This window comes from Mastigoproctus giganteus, chromosome 5 (genome assembly GCF_048544385.1).
Source record: "Mastigoproctus giganteus isolate SK-2022 chromosome 5, ASM4854438v1, whole genome shotgun sequence".
Classification (NCBI taxonomy): domain Eukaryota; kingdom Metazoa; phylum Arthropoda; class Arachnida; order Uropygi; family Thelyphonidae; genus Mastigoproctus; species Mastigoproctus giganteus.
In genome coordinates, this window is record NC_143579.1 from 168,468,476 (window position 1) to 168,494,526 (window position 26,051).

At 36.2% G+C, this 26,051-nt stretch overlaps 1 protein-coding gene across 1 annotated transcript in view; it reads right to left on the reverse strand.

The window, feature by feature from the left end:
• LOC150085823 (telomerase-binding protein EST1A-like) overlaps positions 1-26,051 on the reverse strand; it is a 228,408-nt gene that overhangs the window by 14,968 nt on the left and 187,389 nt on the right. Inside the window, 2 exon segments of the mRNA XM_090374707.1 lie at positions 10,296-10,510; positions 13,521-13,674. Of these exon segments, the coding sequence (XP_090230833.1) occupies positions 10,296-10,510; positions 13,521-13,674 (369 nt within the window).

A 26,051-nucleotide genomic window follows, 5' to 3' on the forward strand; every position in this document is an offset into this window, starting at 1 on the left:
AGAATCTGAAACATACTATCATGTTTCTTTCAGGCCAACAGCATGAACAAGAGGAATTGATGGCAAAGTATTTCCATTATGAAGCAATACTGCTTTCAAACTTAGCTTTGACGCATCAATGAACAAATGCCATTCAGAGGTATTGTGATCAATGTTTAGTTTGTGCATAAGACCAATGATGTCTTTGCAGACATCATTGGACTATTGCAAAATATCTTGAAAACCCTTCGTTTCACTTATGGTATATTGTAATGTTTGTACCTTTGGCGAGTAAGTTCCACTGTTGCAGTCTGGATCCAAGTAATTCAGCCTTCTTTGGGTAAGCCCAAGTCTCTGATCAAGTCGTTTAATTCTTCTTGTTCAATGTAGTGTGTGTGTGGGGGGGGCCTTTTCTTTTTCTGGCTCGTAGTCCAAACATGTGAAGTACATGGTTCTGTGACATCTAGTAAAACGATTTCTTCTGTACCTTCATCACTACTTCAAATACCCCAAGATTTTGGTGGCACAGGTACTGGCAGGATATTTGATGCAGTGCTAGCTCTTTTGAGAAATACTTTTTATTTTTGTCATGCAGAAATACCAGTCGTCGAAATGTTTTTTGGGCTTGAGCCACACCATAGGGACGGCAAAAGGTAATGCTCTCAGCTTGCCATATAACCACAGCCTTAAGTTCATTGTACAAGTAGTAATACAACAGACATGTGGAGCCCAATTTTTTTCTTGGTCACTGATCTTGCAGCCAGAGTACAATGAATATGCTACTTTTGTGACATTGTATATTTTCTTCTTCTGAGTTTTTGAGGTTAAGTGTCCACAAACATAGCAGAAGTTGTCTGGGTGATTGATGCAAGTTCTGCGCTTTGTCTTCTCCATTTTAACAATACATTAACCTAAAAACAGTAAAAGCAATTGGTAAAATTAAACAGAAGGTGAACTCTTGTAGTTTAGTTTATCACACACTATATGGTGTAATAAAAATACTGACTTGTCTGGAAAAGTGCATCAAAATATACTATATTGCAAGAACAGTAATGATGTACTTGCTTAACTTTTAGCCCAATAAACAAAACCAACCAAAAGTTAATAAGTTTAAAAATTGTATTTCAAACAGTAATGATATTTTTGTACATAATGTAGTAGTAGTAGTAGTGGCATGTGATGCAAGAAAACAAGTGTATGAACTTATACAGCATCAGCCAAAAAAAAAAAAAAAAAAAAAAAAATATATATATATATATATATATATATATATATATTTACAAAACAATTCCCTCTAAATGTTTATCCAGTTCCTCATTAAATTTATTTAACCTATCAACTTCCACAATGGCAGATGGAAGTTTGTTCCAGCAATTAATTACATCCATTCTACATCTGCCTTTCCTCAAATCTGAATTTATGCCACCTTAGGTTCGTAATCTGAACCCCATCAGAATTCAGTGTGCTCAACCCATTCAAGACCTTATACACTTCAATCAGATCACCTCGCAGGTGCCTAATCTCCAGCCGCTTCAATTTGCAGAACTAAGCCTCTCTTGGTAAGAGGATCCCTTCATTCCCCTCACCAATCTTGTTGCCCTTCTCTGTACACGCTCAAGCAAATCTACATCCTCCCTAAATTGAGTCCTCCAGACCTGTATGCAGTACTCAAAAGTGTTCAAGCTGACCATTGCCTTATACACTGAGATAATCACCTCCTTTTCCCTACTATCAAAATTCCTGTATATCATTGACAAAACCCCATGACCTGCCGTGGCAGCCTGTCTGCATTGTTCAGAAAACTTGATATCTGACTGCACAATTACCCCCAGGTCTTTTTCATTTTCTACCACCTTAAGTGTAGTACCCCAAAGTTGGTACGTTTCTATGGGTACTTCTACCCATATGCAGTACTTTGCATTTGTCAATATTAAACTTTGGTTGTCACTTCTCAGACCATCTGCCCAAATTTTCTAGATCCTGTTGCAGTAGCACACTGTCATTAACAACCCTGGCAACCTTTGACACTAAGCCTGATATACCTTCATCAATATCATTGATAAATATACAAAACAACAGTGGACCCAACACCAAACCCTGTAGGACTCCACCAATAACATTAGTCCACGAAGAGCAGCACCCATTGATTACCACCCTCTGTCTTCTCCCACTCAACCATCCTTTTATCCATTGTAGCAACTTACCCTTAATACCATTCTGCTCCAATTTGTACAATAGTCTTCCACGTGCAACAGTGTCAAAAGCTTTCTTGAAATCCAAGTATATGATATCAAAATTATTTTTTGCATCCAGTTCCTTTGTAACCACATCATAATATCCAATCAAATTTGTCAGACAAGACAATCCCTTAACAAACCGATGCTGTGTCTGAATTACTGCTGCAGTCTTGTCTAGATGATCCTGCAATGCGTCTTTAACCAGTGACTCCATTATTTTACCCGGAACAGAAGATAAACTACTGTTCTACTCGTGTCACCCTTCGATCCCCCTTTGTGAATTGGGGAACTCCCTTGGGTCCAAGGATGCTCTCATAATTATGGTTACAGGTTTGCTTAGTTGCTTTGCCACCTCCTTTAATATAACTGGATAGATCCCATTCACCCCATGTGCATTTCTTCTGTTTAACTTTTGGAATTTCTCCTCCAATTTGCTCTCAGTTATTACAAAAATCATTAAGCACCCTGCTACAATTTCATAACTTCTGGCATTTTTAAACCTTAATAACTCTTCATGTGTGAATGTTGATGCAAAATACTCATTCAGTTTGTTTGCTATCTGGACAGGATGATCGGATGATCAACAGTCAAACCATCGATATCAAGTGGGCCAATCAGATTCATCCAATTCCTTTTAGAGTTTATATGAGTAAAGAAATCCTTGCTGTTTTTCTTAGCATCCTTTGCCAAAGATTTCTCATAATCTGCCTTCGCCTGCCTAACTTCATTTGTGACTTGATTACAAACTAGCTTATATCTGCCAAAGGCTTCTGTGTCGCCTGATAATTTATATGCATCCCATGCATTTTTCTTCTATGCAGTGAGTCTCATTAGTTCATTTGACAACCATTTAGACCTAAACCTTGAACAATATTTCTTAATAGGTATGAAACTTTTAGTAGCTTCCACGATTAATTCCTTGAATGCTTCCTTCTTAGAATTCGCTGTTGGTAACATCATCAGTTGATCCCACTGTACAGAATTTAAAAACTGTCTGAGAACACTGTATTCACCTTTACGGAAGCAAAAACCCTTTCCCTCACCCTTGATTGAAATTAGCATTAGCATTAGTAGAGGCATTTGATGCAAGAAAGCAAGCTTATGCAGCATCAGCCAAAAAAAAATAAATAAATAAAAAAATAACCACTTCCACTTCACCCCTCTGTTCGTTTGAAATACCTGTCCAGCTGAGCCTTAAACTTATTTAGGCTATCAACTTCCACGACAAGGGATGGAAGTCTATTCCACCAACCAACCACCCGCTGGCTAAAGGCAAATTTCCTCACGTCTATCCTACATCTGTCTTTCCTCAATTTGAATTTATGCCCTCTCAGGTGATTATTCTGAGCAAGAGGAAGAATCCCATCAGCATTGAGCATGCTCAAACCATTCAAGGCTTTATACACCTCTATCAGATCACCTCGCTGGTGCCTAGTCTCCAGACACTGTAATTTGCAAAACTTAAGCCTTTCTTCGTAAGAGCACCCCTTTGTTCCATTCACTAATCTTGTTGCCCTTCTCTGTACTCGTTCCAGCATCTCTACATCCTTCTTGAAATGAGGCCTCGAGACCTGTATACAGTACTCTAGGTGTGGCCTGACCATTGCCTTATACAATGGAATAATCACCTCCTTATCCCTGCTGGAAAAATTCCTATATATCATCGACAATACACCATGAGCTACTCTTGCAGCCCGTCTGCATTGCTCAGAAAACTTCATATCTGCCTGCACAACCACAACCAGGTCCCTTTCATTCTCTACCACTGTCAATGTAGTACCACAGAGTTGATACGTTGCTGTAGGGTTGCTGTTTCCCATATGTGGTACTTTACATTTGTCAATGTTAAACTTCATTTGCCACCTCTCAGCCCATCTGCTCAACCTTTCCAGATCCTGTTGCAGTAGCACAGTGTCAGTAGCGTCCTTGACAACCTTGCCAATCTTCGTATTGTCTGCAAACTTGGACATTAAGCTTGATATACCATCATCAATATCATTTATAAATACAGAAAACAATAATGGACCCAATACTGAACCCTGAGGGACTCCACTAATAACATTAGTCCATGATGAGCAGTGTCCATTGATTACCACTCTGTCTTCTCCCCCTCAACCACCCCTTTATCCATAGCAGGAATTTGCCTCCAATGCCACACTGCTCGAATTTGTGGAGCAGTCTTCCATGTGCAACAGTATCAAAAGCCTTTCTAAGATCCAAGTATATAATATCAAAGTTATTCACTGCATCCAGTTCTTTTGTGACTGCATCATAGTATCCAATCAAATTGGTCAGGCAAGACTTCCCCTTAACAAAACCACGCTGTGTCTGAAGTCCTGTCTAGATGATCCTGCAGTGCTTCTTTAACCAGTGCTCTCATTAATTTTCCAGGAACAGAAGTTAAACTAACAGGTTTATAATTACTTGTGTCGCCCTTTGATCCTCCTTTGTGAATTAGGGTCACATTTGCACATCTCCAGTCCATGGGTACTTCCCCTGAGCCCAAGGAAGCTCTCATAATTATGGCTAAGGGTTTGCTTACTTCCTTTGCTGCCTCCTTTAATATAACTGGATAGATCCCATCCACCCCAGGTGCCTTTCTTGTATTTATCTTCAACAATTTCTCCTCCACTTTACTCTCAGTTAATACAAGATTCTGTAGCTTACTGCCAGAGTTGAATACACCTCTGGCATTCCCCTCGCTGAATGTCGATGCAAAATATTCATTCAGTTTGTTACCTTCCTGAGCAGGATCATCAACAGTTGACCCATCAATATCAAGTGGACCAATCTGATTCATCCCCTTCCTCCTATAGTTTACATAAGTAAAGAACTCTTTGCTGTTTTTCTTTGCATCCCTTGCCAAAGATTTCTCGTAATCTGCCTTCGCCTGCCTAACCTCCTTTGTAACTTGGTTACAGATCAACTTGTATTTATCATAGGCTTCTGTGTCACGTGTTAATTTGTGTATCCCATGCATTTTTCTTCTCTGCCATATGTCTCATTAGTTCATCTGACATCCACTTAGGCCTAAACCTTGAACAATATTTCTTAGTTGGTATGTAAAGCCTAGTAGCTTCCAAGATAAGTTCTTTGAATGCTTCCCATTTTGAATTTGCTGTTGGTAACATCATCAGTTGGTCCCACTGTATAGAATTTAAATACTGTCTCAGTCCATTGTAGTCGCCTTTACGAAAGCAATAACCCTTCCCTTTACCCCTAATGGTAGTTACCTTTTTTTTTTTTTTTTTTTTTTGATTTTGGTAGTTGTTGGTGCATCGGATTCTGTGGCCATATTGCACCTCCCAAGGTTTTTTCAGTACTTTGATCCAAGCCCGAGACCTTTGGTAGTTACCTCTTTGAGTAAATCCGACTTCAGCACACTGTGTTCACTGCCACCTAGTGGTTCATTTACCTGCAGATTCTTAATGCATGAAGAATCACTACTGATAATCAAATCAAGAGTATTACTCCCTCTAGTTGCCTCCCGAACATGCTGATGTAGAAAACAATCATCCAATAAATCCACAAAAGCCTTGCTAGTGTGTGAGTGACCAGCCCCCAAATTCCAGTCAATATCTGGGAAATTAAAATCCCCCATTATAAGACTCTCTAATTTACTGGCCCACTCTATTTCCCTGTACAGTTTCTTATTATACTCATCAGAGTCATTAGGCCTATAGCACACTCCTACTCTCAATTTTGATCTCCCAATGCTTATGTCACACCAAACTGACTCGACACTGCACTGTCCAGCAATGTCGACTGGCTTCACTTCCTTGGATTTTATGTATTTCTTAACTAATAGCATAACCCCTCCTCCCTTCCTATCCTGTCTGTCCTTTCTGTAGACATTGTACTCCCCAAATTCCAGTTCTGCATTCCTTATATCTGTGTGACACCACGTCTCTGAAATCCCTACAATATCTGCCTTTGATGTTTTGAGCAATACCTCAAATTCATAAAATTCATCAAATTTATTTACTAAACTCCTAGCATTGATGTACACGCAAGTATACATGCACCTGTTCTTTTTCTTAGCTACACTAACACAACCTATGTGTTTATTTGTACCCCAATGATTCCCAGCAGTCTCTAAAATATCCTGCATCTTATTTTCCAGGCTGGGGCTCATTCCAATAGAAGCAGTGCAAGAATCACTTTCACCTCTGCCAGTGGCTACTGTTAATCTATTAGTCCTTGTATCCCCCCAATCTATCAGTTTTCTGATCCACCTAACACTGCCTCGATAGCATCAGCAAACATTCTTGCACCCTTTCTATTTAAGTGTATCCCATCCCTGTAGAAGCAGTCTCACCTGTTAACAAGTACAGACCAGGCTGAAAAAAATTCTACTCCTTGAGCCTTGCACAATCTTTCCAGGGCCGAATTGATTGACAGGGCTCTCATCATATACGCCCTCCTATCGTGTCTGGGCAGAATTGCAGACACTTTCAAATTCAATCCTAATTCATGGCTTTTTTTCAACAGTGACCTGTATTTGTTAAGTAATTCCGCCGGTCTCCTACTCTTAATATCATTAGTGCCAATGGGTACAATATATCACCTTTTGTGCCCTTAAAAGATGATATCCGCTCTACAACGTCATCAACTTTTGCCCCTGGCAGACATACCCTGGTCCTGTTCCACCTATCCTTTTTACAAAGCATGTTTCCCTGACAATAGAGTCACCAACAACTACTTGTGCCTTGGGGGCTGCCGCTGTGTTGTGTGATGTGTGATGACCAATTATATCTTTAAGTAAATCCCACATCAATACACTGTGATCACTACCACCTAGTGGTTCCTTTATCTGCAAATTCTTAATACACAAATGATCACTGCTGATAACCAGATCAAGAGTATTACCCTCTGGTTGTCTTTCAAACATGGTGCTGCAGAAAACAATCATCCAATAAATCCAGAAAAGTCTTACTAGTGTGCGACTGAACCAACCCCACAAGTTCCAGTCAATATCCCCCATTATAAGACATTCTGATTTACTGATAGCCCACACTATTTTTCTGTACAATTGTTCATTGTATTCATTCGAGTCATTAGGCCTATAACGAACTCCTCCTCTTATTTTTGCTTTCGCAGTGCTTGTGTCACACCAAACTGATTCAAAAGTGCACTGTTCATCTATATCAACTGGATGCACTTCTTTTGATATTATGTTTTTCTTAATTAACAGCATAACACCCCCTCCCTTCCTATCCTGGCTATCCTTTCTGTACACATCGTACTCCCCAAATTCCAATTCTTCATTCCTAATATCTGTGTGACACCATATCTCTGATATCCCAACAATATCTGCCTTTGATGTCTTGGCCAACACTTCAAATTCATCAAATTTATTTACTATACTTCTAGCATTGGTAATACATGCACCTATTCTTATTTTTAGTTACTCTTTGAGTAAATCCCACCTGTTTCACGATGCCTATACCCACCTGTTTCACGATGACTGCTGTCAGTCACTGAAACCCCCTGTGCCCCTTGCTCCTGCTTATTCTAATAGAAGTAGTGGAAGGATCATCTTCACCTGTGCCTGTGGCTACTTTTAACCTTTAATCTGTGAATCCCCCCCCCCCCGGTGTAATCTATCTATATCTTAAAACAGATGTGATAGGTAATTTTTATGACTGATTTTAAATTCTATACATAAAACAACAATTGATTTGCTGGAAGTAAAAATCATGTTGGGTAGTGTAATCTGATATTAGCAAACATAAGATTTTAATTTTATAATTTCTCTAACCCTTTCTCAAACCTAAATTGCCCACCCATATCTGATGTTGACTATTACTCTATATATTAATTTAATCATTTTTGCTTTACAGCTCTCGTCTCTCTAATTGGCTATTCAATTCAGCCTATAATTTTGCTTAATTCATTATTTCATTAGGATACCTAGTGTAAAGAGAATTTATTCACACTTACCAGTCACTGAAATATAAACACCTCTGCTGGTTTGAATAATGCACAATGCCAGGTCCCATAAAAAAAAAAAAAAAAAAAAAAAACTGTATATGGTGTAAACTGCAGTTATCAGCAATTTTTAAAGGAGACTAGATACCCTTGTCATTGATAGTACGGAGGGTGGGGAATTCCTGCATAACTATTACAGTCTAGGCAACTGGTAAGTCAAGCATCAAGAGGAAGCAATGTTATGGAAAATGGAAGGTAACTTCATGGGGTGACAGAAGAGAGAGTAGAGGGTACTGATAGATGAACTTTTTTTTCTTTTTTTTTTTTTTTTGGCCGAAGCTGTATAAGCTTGTTTTCTTGCATCATATGTCTCTACAAATGTTAACTTATTATACAATGCAGAATGGTTGGTTAAAGGTGCTACTTCTTGAGAAATAACCTATTACAAGTTTGCTAGTTCACAGCTTCGTACTGCCTTCTGTGCCATGCATATGGCAGAATCAACAAAAGTTAATGGAGCCAACATAATCAAGTAGTATGGTCATAGTCTGGATAATTTTTTGTTAAGAATCTTTGGAACCTATTGCCTCTGCAGCTGTGGATCAAGTGTTATTAATTTTCCTATTGTTTTTCAGTGGCATTTCCCAGTAGATCAGTGTAACAGGACCAGGAATGTTCAGACACTGTTCACCTCCCTCCCCAAAAAACATTTGGGATATTAGTTAATCATCATTCACAGAAGCATGGCCTTCTTATACCAGGTATGATTTTTACATTTTGAGTACACATCATGGCTGCTCAAACCATTCAAGGGACAAATCCAGCATGTTTGATGCAGTTGACAATCACTTTTTTGTCAACCTCATCACATGCTCAAACAGTAACATTGCCTGCAGTGTGTCGATTTCACACTGTATCTTCCTATTTGAGACTTAGCACAATTTTGTTAAAAAGTTTTCTAAAAGCAGTAGATTACACCTTAATCAAGCAGCTGAAGAACTGATGTCATATCAGGTACTGAACAGACTACATGATATTCACTTGGCAATGAGGGGTGCAGTTATCCATAAACAGCAAAATTTTCTATTCTCCCCACTCATCTTGTGACCCAAGTCTCTAATCCAGTCTTTGTAGATCTTTGATAACATCCAAGCCTTTGTGTTTGCTTGATACACAGTCACCATTATCTTCAAACCTTTAAAGTTATCAGGGATTCTGGGCTTTCCTAATGATTAAGAGAGGAAGCTTCTCTGTGCCAGACATGTTTGCCACTAGAAGAATAGTAACCCGCTGTGTTGCCTTTTTTTTACCGCTACATTTCTTACCTTTAAGTGTAAGCATTTTATCCGGTAGAAACGTAAATAAAACATCCAGTTTTGTCAACGTTATTCTGGTTGTATGTCCATAAAAACATTTTTTAAATGCTTCTCCTTCCATGCCTTCATAGCTTCAGTGTTGATGACTGCACTTTTGTCACACACTATCGAAAGACATCCCACACAGAGTCTTAAATTTCTGGAACTATCCATCCAATGTACAAATGATTCAGCCTTAGTTTTTAAAAGATTTCCATCTATAGGAACGTTTTTGTAATCATCATTAGCCATTCCAGGAGTACTTTCCCAAGGTCTGGATACTTTGCCTTTTGTGCTCTGATATTACCTGCAGAAGCATTTTCCGATATTAATCTTACAACAAACTCCATTATCTACATGATTTTAAAATCTTAATTTTTTCCATAATTGGGAAAACCACCCACATTAATAAACAGTCTATAAAAACTGTATAATAATATGAACTTCTAGTCTAAGTTAATTTCATTACACCAATGAATGATTTCTCAGTCAGGCTGCAAGCTTGCCGTTAACTTCAGTAAATTAAAGTTCTTTCATTTTGATATGTGAATATCGTAATATAAAAGTAAAACACAAGCTGGAATGGCAGAAATGTTTGGGTATATAGAAAACATTCTTCTTTCAAGGTCATTATAATGGATATAAAATAGCATTAGGTTTATGGGAAATTGGCTGGGACCTAACTGGTCATTTATAATATGCTGGGATACTAAAAAGAGCTTTGACTGTATTAAAGGTTTACTGAGCACATTGCATATTTAACTAAAATTTAATATGAATCTCCTACACTTACCTTATTATCACTAACATCTTCGCTTCTAAAACTAATTGTATCCAGAATGGAGCCTTTAGACGTCATAGCTCGCAGACGTGGATCACGACAAGTAAATCTTGCCTCCAGAAACAAAACAGCTTCTCGTGCAACCTGAGCTACTTTCCTTGCATGTTCAGGTGATATATGTAGGTTACCCTTAGAACCTCGTGCTAGTCCATCAAGTTCATTCAAGACTAAGAAAAATTAGCAATTAATTATTGTTTAGTCTTTGCTTTAGCAAATTGTGAATCATTTATCTATGGAAATAAAATTTCTCTTTTTCAACATTATTTTATAAAATCTGACAAAAATACTTCACCTGTTAATCCATCTCTAACTGAAAATTTTACCTACTAAATATCGTCCTTGCAGCTAGCAGAGTGGCTAAGATAACTGTTCTTCCATATTGTGTGAAAAGGGCTTAGGTTTAATTCCCACCAAGTTAGGAGTGATTGTTTGTGCTTTATTCACACTTTGGCTAAGTTAGCTAAATGGACTAACCCCAGCAGACTAACAAACCACAAAAAATATTTTTCAAAGTATTTTGACTAAATAAAATTTTTCATATCCATGAGTTCAAAATTTACTAATTACAACTTATGGTGGATAAACTGGACTAATTAGCAAACATTAAAAATACCATTTTCCCCCCTGTTAATATCAATATTTCAGTAGTGCTTGATTTTAACTTTTAACATCATTTAGAAGCTTCAGTTTTTCATAATTATGAATGCCACTAAAAGCAAAAAGTATAATATTATGCAAAAATTAAAAGTACATTTTAATGGACCAATTATACTTGTAGTGGTATGCTTACGGCATTTGCTCCTTATGATTATTTTTAAAATTGGTGTTAGTAATAATAAAAACCAAACAAGGAAGCTGTTCTTGCTTACCTCCACATAGGACACAATCATCTCTGATCACAGACTACAAGCAGGTAATTGATTTCACCCCCAGTAGCCACAGTCATGGCATGGACAAGTTACAAACAAATCATATCAGATGAAGCCTGTAATAAAACTATGGTAGTCTGGTCTGCAGTAATCATAAGAGGAAGTTGTTCTTGTTTGCCTTCACATAGGACAAGGTCATTTCACATATTCCTTTTTGCTGATGATCCCTCTATGTGTAAGAGCTATTACACCTTTTTAACAATTTGTCACATTTTAGTCAAATGTCCTGATTTCATAAATGAACATAATTCATGTTTTACCACTTTTAATCATCTGACTGAGACTTATCCATTCAGATTTTATCTGACAATTACCATGTATCAGTTGTTACCTTCTTAAAATCTTTGCACCTATTCCAGCATATTTAATATTACACTTTTAAATTTTTTCATTTTTACTTCGGTATTACACACACGTGATCACTACCCCATCTGTAATGGACTATGCCACATAGCTCACAGTATAAAAAGCCAAACAGTCTTGTCCACTAGAGCAGGTAATTTGCATCTGGTCATGCAAGTCAAAATAATAAAGTAGCAGTTATGGGACGTAATAAAGGTATCACAGAGTTTCAAAAGGGCACAATTGTGGGAGTTCATGCATCGGGTGCCTCCATATCTAATATGGCACATCTTGTCAGTTGCTCACAGCCCACTATGTTTAAGGAGTGAAACCATCTCCTGCTGACAGAACTGTAAAGGATTATGCAAGGTGGATGCTCATGGTGAGTGAAGAGTACATTGCATTGTACAGGCTCAACATCACAATACAATACAATACAATATACAGAATGCAAAAACAATATCCAAAATGACAGTGTGCTGCACATTCAAACTTATGGAATTCCATAACAGACGACCCAAGAGACATCCTCTTGTCACAACTGATCATCGTCAATGGCAAATGCTCTGGTTTCAACAACATGCTGGTTGGACACTGTAAGACTGAAAATGAATGAGTCCAAATACCTGGTGCAACATGCCGACTGACACTGTGTGGCACAAGTCTATGGACCTATTGTGCCTAGACCCACTATCCAGGGAGGTAGCAATGGTTGCTTAATATGGGGCATGGTTTGCAGGGAAAAACTAAAACCCTCTGGTGTGTATGAACCAATGTTTCACTGATTAGGTCTACTGATAGCTCTTAAAGGTCATGTACACCCTGCCATGTTACATTTTTTCTAGACAAAAACAGGACCTTCCAAGATGATAATATGGCATATCATCAGACCTGCCTGCACTGTGCACAAGTGGTTCAAGGAACACAGCAAAGATATCACTCACCTTGAGTGGCCTCCAATTCAACACCTGTGGGATGGTTTGGAATGAGGTATGCAGTGTATGGACATGCAACCATCATATATTTCGATACTGTGAAAAGCATTGCAGGAAGCATGGGTGCAGATCCTTACTACATTCAGTCTTCAGACATCTAGTGGAGTCAATGCCTAGGTGAATAGCAGCTGTTATCCATGTGAACGGTGGCCCAACATGGTATTAGGTAGGTTATTAGGTAAATTCGGTGATCACTGATTGTATATTTATATGTTCTTTTGACATGGTGATCTATCTGCATAGGTCAATGAGGCGGAAGAGTAGTGTCAACAAATTACATTCATATATGTTCAGATTGTCTGCATACACTACAGTATGTGCTGCCATCTGGTAACTTTGTTTCCAAGTTACATTAGCTGTTTTTATATTTTACAGTAATTGTGGAAATTGTCATAGGCAGTGCAACGTTTCAACAAGGTTCGAGACAATATGGGCTTACATAAGCCAAAACCGAAAACATTCCCTGAATTCAGATGTTGATGAAACTGAATCAAGTAATAGAGTAATAGCATTGAAAAAAAAAAAAAAGTTAATTTTTTTTTTTTACAAATTTTTTTTGTTTTATTATCGACAACATTTATGTATAGTTTTTTAACCTCAACAACACTTCCAAATTCCTCAATAAGGATTAAAAATACATGGATTTTTCTAATTAAAACATTTTATCTCCCCCATCAATATGCCTATATGATGGGTATAATTTAAAACACCTTCTATGTAATTCTCAGCTACCAATTGATCAAAAGAAACTGCATCCTAATGTCAGGAAATAAGGAAAACAATAACTGACTTCATTTGCTAATGCAATCTTTCAGGTAAAAAAGACAATTTTGATTAAATGGAAAGTATGACAGTTCCATATGTGGTTCTGCCCCTCAGTGAATAATCATAAAAGAACAAAAATGACTCACCTACTAGTGGCACAACAAGGCAAAACTGCGATGCAGATACAAGATCTTGTATGAGTTCAAGATGATCAATAAAGCAGTTAGTGTCAGGAATAAGAAAACGTGGCCGTACTTCTAAGACAGCTGGTTGCTTGTAATGGTGTTCATGAAGAACAGCCTAAAATATAGATTCAACTATAAAATATATGCCAAAAAGATTAATCAGCAATAAAAAATATAACTACCAACTTTTATAAACTGTAATTCAGATCCACCTTCCAAAGTATCATATGGTGATGTCATTATGAAATGCAATAAACCAAACTCCTCTGACCCTACAAGTATATAGCCATCCCACAGCATAAGCAGAAATTTTATTATTTTTTAAAGATATTTGTTTCACTTATATATTATAAAAGTAATTTAATTAATTATCTTTTTGTTTTGTTCAATTAAATATTTTTGTTCTGGGGCCTTTTTTGCCATGGAGTTAAGAGAGGGAAAAAAAATTGCATATGTCATCTGTTGTACATTATCAAAACTATTCTTGAATATATGTTTGTTCACGATATCTCCTTGAGTTCTGCAACTACAAAGATAATAAATTACATTCCTGATTGAGACTTTTCAAATGAAATGAAAAGTTTCAACCAGGAACTGAGTTTAGTCTGTTAATGCACATGTGAAAATGACTAACTGGCATTGTAAATCAAGATATTATAACAACTACTGTTAGCAACTAAACTGGTAGTCTAATGGATAGAAGAGGTTCATGTTTATTTATTATTTTGAGTATATATGATCAAATTCAAACACCCCTCCCTTCCCTGGCCATGAGGGGTAGATTGCAACATAAACTGTATTTTGTGCATATTATGCATATTATTATTACTGCAATAAAGATTCTCTGCTGCTGCTGCTTCTTTCTCTTCCATCTTTTGAGCAAAAAATTAAATGAAGTGATATAAAAAAAAAAAAAAAAAAGCATGACATCTGAAAGGAAGTTTAGATTAAATAAACCCTGCTGAATGTCAAACTGGAACTTCATTTTTGACCTTTATACCCAACCTCCCATGGTATTTGCAGTCCACTTGAATCATAAATATTACAGAAAAGTCTATCACAGAGTTTGGCATACTTCCAAGTAAAATAAATGGTTACTCTGCACATGTGTTGTAGAAGTGCACTAAATGTGTGATCAAAGTACTAACTCCTAACATTTATAATATTGCATTCTTATCTTTGAATCCAGTTGACTTTCCAAAAACATCCAAATTAAATCATTATGAGACAGTGTTTTAAATCTAACTGAACAGTATACTGGTTAAGCCAACTTGCAGCATATAAAAAAAAATATGCTACAGTACAGCGTCAGTTATCCGGAATAGTTAATGTCAGACCTCTTCTGGATAGCCAAATTTTCCAAAAAATTGAACATAAGGTAAGATTAAATAAATTCTGTTATAATGTATTAAGATAAAAGAAAAGGACTCTTAAATATTGTGAAAAAAATGAATTTATTTAATTAAAAAAATAATAACTTATACATAAAAATTCGCACATTTACATGACCGGCAACTCCCGTATAACACTACTTCTACAACACATTTGATAAATTGCGGCAATCCTAGTTCTAACATGGTTAGAGAATTTCAGTAGACCTCTAACGGTATTTTTGAGCTTTTGTACAGGGAAAACCCTGCTATTATGTTGGATGCCATTTTTCAACCCCTGCTCTTGACTCGCTAGTCAAAAAAAAATTATTGAGAAATCCCTGAACTTGTGGAAAAATCTAGATTTCAAAGTTTTATTACTATGGATAGCACACCAGGCCATCCAAAAGATTTAAGTCATCCATACGTTGAAGTTATGCTCCTACTACCACTACAGTTGTACTGGGTTAATTATACACTTTGTTTGTTATTTGGAACATTAGCAACTAAGGCCATATTGCTCCGGGGATGTGCGGTGGTCATTCTGTGACCTTTCCGCATCCTCCGTATTTGGTGTTAATTATACAACTTTTTCATTTAGCCATTAGCTCAAGGCATTATATCGACCTTTAAAACTCATTACATCAGAAAATCATTACAATGGATTTTAGAAAAAAAAATTGATTCAAAATCTATTGAAGTAATAGAGGCATAGAAACATTTCTCAATTGTGGACTGTATCTGAATCATAGCTTTATCGCTGAAAGAAATAAAACTGTCAACGATAAATGTATGGCCAGAGTTAGTTCATTCAGGAAACATGGTCGAACTGCAGAAAAAGGAATCGGTGCGATAGTAGAACTTACTATGTTGGTAGGAGGGGAAGGTTTTGATGATATGACTACTGAAGCCCTCGTGGGTAGCACAGTTGATAGAATCACCCTCCTCCCCACACTGGGTGGAAAGGCCTGAGTTTGAATCCCATCGACGACGGGAGGAATTTTTATGGGTCTTTTTCACAACATGGCTGAGTCAGTCGGGCTCAGGCAAGGGCAGCATGGTTGTTTCTTCCAGAAACTCAGGTTTTTCGTCCAGCAAAACAAAAAATCTACCTCAGGACACACCCAATTTATAGATAATATACACAGAGTAACATGGCCTTCATTGCCGATGCTCTTAAAAAAAAAGAAAAACATGATTACTGAAGATGTTCAAGAATTACTAGTAGAAAAGGAGGCTGGCGAAGCTGAATTGGTGGAAACGGCATTGGAGGTAAAACCAAATCAATTCAGAGGATGATAGCAAAGATGAAAATTCTAAACTTCCAAATTTTAAACTAAAAAGCATACGGGAAGGCATAAAGTTAGCCGAGCAATTAGAATCTTATTTTTTGAATGCAGATTCTTGAATGAAAGGAGCCTAAAGTTCAAAAGGGAGCTTCAAAAATTCTTAGTTCCATGCGATGAAATTCACAAAGATTTATCAAACAAAAACAAACAAACCCATATTACTGATTTTTTAAAGAGAGCAGAAGATACATGAAATTTAGAATGGTGTATTTTTGTTAGTTTTGTTAAAGAAATAGTGTATTTTTGTTATATAGGAACCTAACTACCGTGTTACATGAGGGTTACCTGTATATTCGGATAGGTATTTTAAAGTAATTTTTAAAATAATGTTTGATCATTTTTTATTTCGTTTGCTGTGACCTTTTTTTTTTGATACTAAATTTCAAGTTCCTTAACAGTATCACTTTGATTATATCATATTCTTCCAATTATGTTTCTTTTTATTGACATTTTACTGTAAAAAACAGAAAAATAATGAATTGCATAGTTCTGGGCTGATATTATTCTAACTGAATCTGGAGCTAAATTAAACATAATATGAAATGAAGAGAACAAAATATAGGTTCAATTCAGGACCTGAAAATATGAAAAGTTCATATTAGCATTCAATTCTGAAAAGTTATGGAACTATGGCCATTTGAATTTTGGATTCAAATGGCCATTAAATTCCATATCCATTTTTTCCAAATGGATATGGAATTTAATGCAAAAGAGGAAGTATAGTGGGGCCCCAATATCCGATGGTAATTCATTCCACAAAGCCCATTGTAAGTTGAAACATTTGATTTCCTGTAATTTGCTCCCCAACAACACATAAAGTAGGTATTTCTTGCATAATAAATAGTCATAAAACATCTTAAAAAAAAAAAAAAAAAAAAAAAAGACGAAGTGCACAGCTGATGAAATCAATGGTGGCATAGTGGTGGTGTGACTATATCAAGCATCACACATCTTTTCAGTCTTTTGTTGCTACTGGCAAAGAAACTATCCAAATGGACTGATTTTGACGACTATTTTTGTAGCTTCCTGAAGTACAGTGTCGCTCTCCATAATTTTCTCCAACTCTTGTAGCTCCTTTGTTGTTAGCTCACACCCATGAGCGTCAATAAGGTTTTTCACATCCTCTTCGCCAACCTCCAGATCCATTGATTTACCAAGAGTGACAATATCATTTGTTAAAGCACCGTCATCTTCAAATCCGTCAACGCTATGAATAATTAAAGGCCAGATCTTTTTCCAGGCTGAATTTAAGCACCTGGTGGAAACATCATTCCAAGAACTTAAAATCAGCCTCACACAGTCCAGCATGTTGAACTTCGACCCCCAAAAATCTTTGAGGGTGAGTGCATTTTCACCGGAGGCCGCTGCAAAGCAACTTGTGAACATTTTTGTGGTGCAGATTTCCTTGAAGTTTGCAATCACTTGCTGGTTTGGTTGAAGAAGAGATGTGGTGCTGGGTGGCAAAAATTTGACTTGAATAAAGTCAAATTGTACCTGAAGAGATTGAGCAAGATTGGGATCGTGGCCTGGTGCATTATCCAGCAGGAGCAGTGCCTTCACAGGAAGCTTATTTTTCTCAAGATAACTCTTCACTGAAGGACAGAAAACTTCAAGTTCCCATTCATCGAAGACATATCCTGTAACCCAGGCCTTCTTGTTACTGCACCAAAACACTCCCAGCATGCATTTGTTGACCTTTTGTTGTTTAAATACTATTGGGGTATTAGAGTGATACAAAAGCAAAGGCTTCAGCTTAAAATCTCAAGAGGCATTGGCACCCAACAGAAAAGTGAGCCTATCTTTCATAGGCTTATGCTCAGGTAAACTAGCCTCATCCTTAGTGATGTAAGTGTTCCTGGATATTCACTTCCAGAAGAGGCCGATTTCATAAATGTTAAAAACCTGCTGGGGAAGATAACCCTCCTGATAAACTAACTCTTGGAATTCAATTTTAAAGATCTTAGCTGCTTTATTATCAGCACTGGATTCCTTCTCATGCCTTTCAACACTTTTGATATTTGCCTCCCTTTTTTTTTAAATTCTTGAACCAGCCTCTGCTGGCTTTAATCTTCAAAGCGCACCAGCACTGCCTGGTTGATGGAGCGTGAAGTTTTAGATCATCATAGATCTGAAACAATCGTATGAGTGATGTTCCCTGCAGCATGCGTCTGAATATTTCCACCCACGTATCATTCCAGCTATATTGGAAAGCCATTGGTACCAGCAAATATCATCGGTCCTTAAAATAAAAGATCGTATGGATGGTATATCGGTTCCTGAGAATATCGGACTTTGATGTCATCGTAAGTTGAGGCCCTACTGTATTAGTTTTGCATTTATAGCTCTTACTATGTTATGTAAGCACATACAATGTTATGGAAGCTCTTACGATGTTATGTATACTATGTTATGAAATTAATGGTATTAAATAAGAATATGCAGACATACCTAGTAAAATGTTTATTCATATCAGGTATGTGCTTGTTTATTCTTTTTTTTTAATTATATTATTATTTTACCATTGAAAACGCTATAGCCACTTTTAAAATGCTATAGCGACTTTTAAAAATTCAAACAACCATAGGTCCACAAATATTCAGAACCGGACATGTGTTTATAATGAGTGTTTTTCATTATATTCAGGTCCTGAATTCATCTTGAAGTACAACCCACATGATATGAAACACTCTGTAGCAAATACCCACAAATCTCATCCAACTCATCCCATAATAGCATATGAGAAAGTCTTCTGTTTGTTTTTCTGGCACAAAAGCAACTGATGCTATAGTGTGCCATAAACACACCATAAAATAGATAAAAGAAAAGAGATTTTTTTATAACCTTTCAGAAAGGTTACCATGTCAAAATATATATACAAATATAAGAGAGAATAAAAGGTAGTGTCGATAGACTAAAAATAAATGCAGAATATTATATATATTTGTAAAAATTTAAAAGCATCTGACACATAGTCATGCACATGAGAAATAAGCAAATTTATTTGCATTGGTGTTATCACCATTTATTAAGAAGGTATGTTTTCCTTTTTTTTATTGCACATTTTACAGTAACTGATATAATACTTTTACTCTTTATTATTACTTGAAAAAATGAGAAGGTGGAGCAGTGATGAATAGCATTAGCATTAGTAGAGGCATATGATGTAAGAAAGCAAGCTTATACAGCATCAAAAAAAAAAAAAAAAAAAAAACAATCCTATTTCACACAACCATTCGCTCTAAAAGTTTACCCAGTTGTTCCTTGAATTTATTTAAGCTATCAACTTCCACAATGACATGGAAGTTTTTTCCTGCAATCAACCACCCGCTGGCTAAAAACAGATTTTCGAATATCTTTTCTACAGCTGTCCTTCCTTAAATTGAATTTATGCCACTCAGGTTTGTAATCTGAGCAAGAGGAAGAATATCATCAGCACTGATGCCTGCTCAACCCATTCAAGGCCTTATACACCTCAATCAGATCACCTTGCAGGTACCTAGTCTCCAGATGCTGCAATTTGCAGGACTTAAGCCTTTCTTGATAATAGCACCCCTTCATTCCCCTTGCCAATCTTGTTGCCCTCTGTACTCGTTTTAGCAACTCTACATCCTTTCTCAAATTAAGCCTCCAGACCTGTACTCAAGCCATAGCCTTATACAAAGGAATAATCACCTCCTTCTCCCTACTAGCAAAATTCCTGTATATCATTGATAACATCCCATGACCTGCTCTGGCAGCCTGTCTACACTGCTCAAAAAACTTCATAACTGATTGCACAATTACCTCAGGTATTTTTCATTCTCTACCACACATTTCGTATGTTCTCTAGAGTTACTTCTACCCATCGGCAGTACTTTGCATTTGTCAATGTTAAACTTCAGTTGCCACTTCTCAGCCCATCTGCCCAACTCTTCCAGATCCTGTTAACAGTAGCATAATGTAACAGCATATTGTCATTAACTGCAAACTTGGATATTAAGCCTGTCAGGAGCGGGAGTGCAGTAGCACACACTCTTTGAGTATACCGAGGTTCAAGCCCCTGACTGCTGAATACGGTCGATCTGCCAACCTGCACTGGACCAGCGTGGCAGATTATGGTCCATTTCCCTCAGCATGAATTGTTGAGGAGACTTCCATTCTGCAGTAGGTTGATAATGGCTGCACTTTACCTTTTTACCTTAATCAATATCATTGATAAATACTGAAAATAACAATGGACCCAACACCAAACCCTGGGGGACTCCACTAATAATATTAATCCATGAAGAGAAGTGTCTATTAATTACCACTCTGTCTTCTCCCACTCAACCACCCTTTTATCCATTGTAGCAACTTACCCTTAATGGCCATACTGCTCCAATTTGTACAGTAGTCTTCCATGTACAACAGTATCAAAAGCTTTCCTGAAATCCAAGCATATGATATCAAAATTATTTTTTGCATCCAGTTCCCTTGTAACCACATCATAGTATATCCAATCAAATTGCTCAGATAAGACTTCCCCTTAACAAACCATTGCTGTAGTCTTGACTAGATTAGCCTGCAATGCTTCTTTATCCAGAACAGAAGTTTAACTAACAGGTCTGTAATTACTCATGTCACCCTTTGAACCCCCTGTGTGAACTGGGGATATATTTGCACATCTCCAGTCAGTGGATACCTCTCCTGAGTCCAAGGAAGGCCTCATAATTATTGCTACGTGTTTGCTTACTTCCTTTGCCGCATCCTTTAATATAACTGGGTAGATTTCATCCACCCCAGGTGCTTTTCTTATATTTAACTTCAACAATTTCTCCTCCACTTTGCTCTCAGTTATTACAAAATCATTAAGCTTCCTGTTAGAGTTTAATAAGCTTCTGTCCTCCACTTCCCTACAGAATTCCTCACGTGTGAATGTAGATGCAAAATACTCATTCAGTTTGTCAGCTATCTGAGCAGGATCATCGACAGTCAAACCATCGATATCAAGTGGACTAATCTGATTCATCCCTTTCCTTCTAGAGTTTATACATAAGTAAAGAACTCTTTGCAATTTTCCTTGCATCCTTTGCCAAAGATTTCTCGTAATCTGCCTTCGCTTACCTCCTTTGTGATTTGATTACAGACAAGTTTATATCTACCGTAGGCTTCTGTGTCGCTTGATTATTTATATGCATCCCATGAATTTTTCTTCTCTGCCATGAGTCTCATTAGTTCATCTGACATCCATTTAGTCCTAAATCTTGAACAGTATTTCTTAGTTAATATGAAAAGCCTAGTAGCTTCCAATATTAAATCCTTCCCATTTAAAATTTGCTGATGGTAACATCATCAGTTGGTCCCACTGTATAGAATTTAAAAATTGTCTGAACCACTTTATTCACCTTTACGAAAGCAAAAACCCTTCCCTTTACTCCTGATGGTAATTACATTTTTAAGTAAATCTTACATCAGTACACTGTGATCACTGCCACCTAGTGGTTCCTTTATTTGCAAATTCTTAGTGCACAAATAATTACTGCTGATAATTAGATTAAAAGTATTACTCCCTCTGGTTGCCTCTCGAACATGCTGCTGTAGAGAACAATCATTCAATAAATCCACAAAAGTCTTGCTAGTGTGTGAGTGACTAACCCACAAGTTCCAGTCAATATCCGGGACGTTAAAATCCCCCATTATAAGACATTCTAATTTACTGGCCCGCTCTATTTCTGTGTATAGTTGTTCCAGTGTTCTCCCCATAAAACTTTGCCAACCAGGTGGAATTATGAAGTAGCTGGGAGGGGAAGTGTAATACTTTGCAATATTAGAAAATTTTCTGTTATTTATAAATGTAACTTAAGCAATTCAGAGCAAATATTAATTGCATAATTTAACATTATATTGATTTAATGATAATCTGTGCAACAACATTGAAAAAAATTTTAATATTGGCTAGTGTTATTTTTTTTAACTGAAAAATTAAAATTCCAACACAATACATAAACACTAAATTTAACAAATAAGATACTTTTTATTTAAAAATAATTTTTTAATAACAAATTAAAAAAAAAAAAAACGATTTTATTAATATTCAATTTAGTGATTTTAACTCAAGGTTAACATTTTATATATTAATTCTCTTCTTCTTAGAGGTCCAGTTGTCTCTAGCTTTTTTATAATCAAAGTCTGTTGGATCTGGTGGCCCTTCTAGTTTGTTTGTTATTTGGTTTTTAGGAGCATTAGCAACTAAGGTCATATTGCTCCGGGGATATGCGGTGGTCATTCCCTGACCTTTCTGCATCCTCCGTATTTGGTGCTCGAACCCCGGTCTAATCAAGAAGCGTGTGCTACGTGCTACTGCTCCTGACCACCTGGCTACGGAGACGCCGGCCCTTCTAGTGAGATCAACATCAGATTATTTAGTGTACTCTGCTTCATGCGATTCCTTAAACAGGTTTTAATTTGTTTTAGAATGTAAAATCCTCTTTCACATTCAACTCTGCTTACAGGTATAGCCAATGGCAGCTAGTTTTGCTAAACTTGCTAGATTCTTTGAGCTGTGGTGTTGATGAAAATTTAAGCATTATTTTTTGTCTCTAGATTTTTGTATGACTATCCTTTAAACAATTTTGATGCAACTGCCCATTCTAGTTTACTATTTTCGTAGTTTAAAATTGCAGGGCTTCCATTTTTAGAATAATGCTCAGAAAGAATCTCAGAAGCCTCATTTCGATCATGGCTTTCTGGATTGAAAACTCTTGAGAAACAGGAAATGATTGGCATATATAGAAATCTTGCTTCTAGGTAGGTAATAACTGTGTCTATGTATTTATCATAGATCATAGTCTTAAAAGCGACAGCATCTGAATATTCACCTGCACGATGTAGATGGAAATTTTTAAAATGATTAGCAGGGGTGTCTTTCAATTCCATAATGGTTAGTTTTGTGGCTTCTAAGATTGGGTCTATTTCTGTTAAATTAAAACGGTCTGTTATTCACACATCAAGACACCGATTAAAAATGAATTTTGATATTGAATTTTGCATCGTAGTGAATATTTTTTTCAGTTTACTCTTTGAAACATAGAATTTTATTCTAATGTTACAAAGAGTTACTTTGTAACATTAGAATACAAATATACTACATTTGTATATTTTAATTTTAGTGAGTGAATCAAGGTCCGCCACAGCAGAAATTTGAAAAAATATTAAAGACTCCCCATAGCAAATAATATAAAATGTTTAATATGTATGAACATGCAGATTTTTAATATTTTTTAAATATCCACTGCAGTGGACTGTAAGTCACTTCCTTTCATTTATCAAAAATCAGTGTTACAACCACTAGTGGAATATTGCAGTGTAGCCATATTGAAATAAATAAGTGTTGAAAACCTTCGTGGTGAAATTTCCTATATAAATATTTGCGGCGACCCCCCTTGGAGGTTGTGACCCACAGGTTGGTAACCGGGGCTCTAGATGAATCACGCATGTTTGGATCCTTTCAAGATTAATGCTTGGCTATAATAATCCAAGTGATCTCAATCACTTGATGTATGATGGAACTATAACCTCCTTCTCTCTAGATATAAAGGTATGGTTAAGCACTGATAATTATGATATAAGTTATTGGATTATAATTTCTGAAATATCAAAATTTACATTCAGATTAAATTGTACAATTTCTCTAACCATCCATGTAGCCTGTCAAAATCATTCTGTAGAAGCTTAGCCTCATTTCCATCAGTCATAACTCTTCTGAACTTAGTATTGACTGCAAATTTCAATGCCCTGTCCTTCAAGAAAATCAAAAACAAGCAGTCGTTGCACAAAACTTTTATTTTCAGCAAAATTAATAAAAGTTTTGGCCAATATGAAAAAATTTACATTTTGTGTTTGGTATTCTTATGTAAGACTAAGAGGGTGTGTTGTGTTTAAGTTTGTGTTTTCCTTAGTTTTCTCTGTTCCACCTCATATAGGGGCCTCCAGTGAATATTCTGAGGTGAACATTTTGCTTCAAGTGTTCTCTATGGAAATACAATCTTTTAAGTATCTGCCTTCTTGCATCGTGTGCCACTACTACTAATAATAATACCTTCAGAAATTCAAAAAAGATGAAAGGAACTCCCTCCTTGATTGATTAATTTACTGATATCTGCTAAAATATTTATAAATTTATGTGAAAAATATCCTTCCTTCTTGTTAATTGTGCATCTTTTAATCTATTAATTGCAAACCAATTTTTAATAGGAAATTAAAATAAATATAAATATTAAAACTTCATATAGCATTTGTATAAAAAAAAAAACATCTTCAATATTCTTTTGGAAATTCCAATAGTTTTATTTTTGTATTAATTAAAAAGAACAATTACATATTAGAAGAGGGATGGGTGATTTATCTTTGTACTTAGTCCAATGATAGAACCTGGACTTAAGCAGAGAGGAAAGTTACAAAGTGTAATTTGTCATTTATAAAGTCACAATTATTCAAGTTATTAGTTCTTTAAAAAAAAAAATAGCTAAAATAACTGAAGAAATAAAATGGGGAAAGATATATATTTAGATTCTCTTTGGAAAAATGAAATGCACAAACAAAGTTCCTTTGTAAACTGAGGTCCAGCATTTCAGTTTCAAATGGGTAATGTAAAACTTACATCATCCCTTCAGTACATATTATGGATAAACGTTACAATTACACTTCATTTAAAACAATTATTAAACAAATATGCATAATTTATAATTGTTTTATATTTTTTGATCAAAACTGATGGCATTTGGGACCACTGTGCTTGAGAATGAACAGTGAAGAAACAATTTCAAAGCAAGATGGGTCTGGCCCCATCTTGCTTTGAAATAATATGCAAGTCTTGGCCACTGCAAATAATGTAAAGATAAACAGGAAAGACTTCTTTACTTATGTGAACGCTAGAAGGAAGGGGATGAATCACATTGATCTACTAGATATGAATGATTTAACTGCGGAAGAACCTGTTCAGGTTGCTGATAAACAGAATTGGTATTCAACATCTGCATTTACACATGAGGAAGCCTTAATGATAACAGAAAAGAAAGTGGAAGAGAAATTGTTGAAGCTAAATATAAAAAAAAGCACCCTAGTGTGGATGGATCTATCCAATTATATATTAACAGAGGTAGCGAGAGGTCAGCAAACTTTAGCCATAATTATGAAAGCATCCTTGGATTCAGGGGAGGTAGCTATGGATTGTATAACTGCAAATACATTTGCAGTTATACAATCAGCGTTAAGCGGGGTGACCCCCGCTTAATGCTGATAATGTATTCTGGAAAAACAGAGCACTAAGTGAATCCACGCTAAGCGAGCGCTGCATTCCCATAAGGTAACATATGTATTTGTGAGTGGTGGTCAGTGCCATAGGATATTTCCTAATCAATAATAAACGGTAGTGAAAAGATGCACAAATGTTGGTCAAAATATTTAATATTCAAATATTTGTACATGTAAAATATTCTGCATTACATATGTATATAATTATGTGGTAACTACTTACGTATCAAAATTAAACTTAAAATTCCAATTAAAATCATGAATTTAATTAATCTAAATCGATTTAATTTAATTGATGAATTTAATTATGAAAAATGTGTCGATTTTGAGTTGAACTTTGGCCCTCTTCCAAATAAACTAAAAGGAGTATTAATTTTAAACCCCCCACAGTTTAATTACCACTCAACAATAAAGTCAACTGATCCTTCGCTGATTTGAAACCTGGCATGTTTTTTCTGTCTTTCGATATGAAACTTCTTTTAGGCATTCGTTTCCACAAAAGT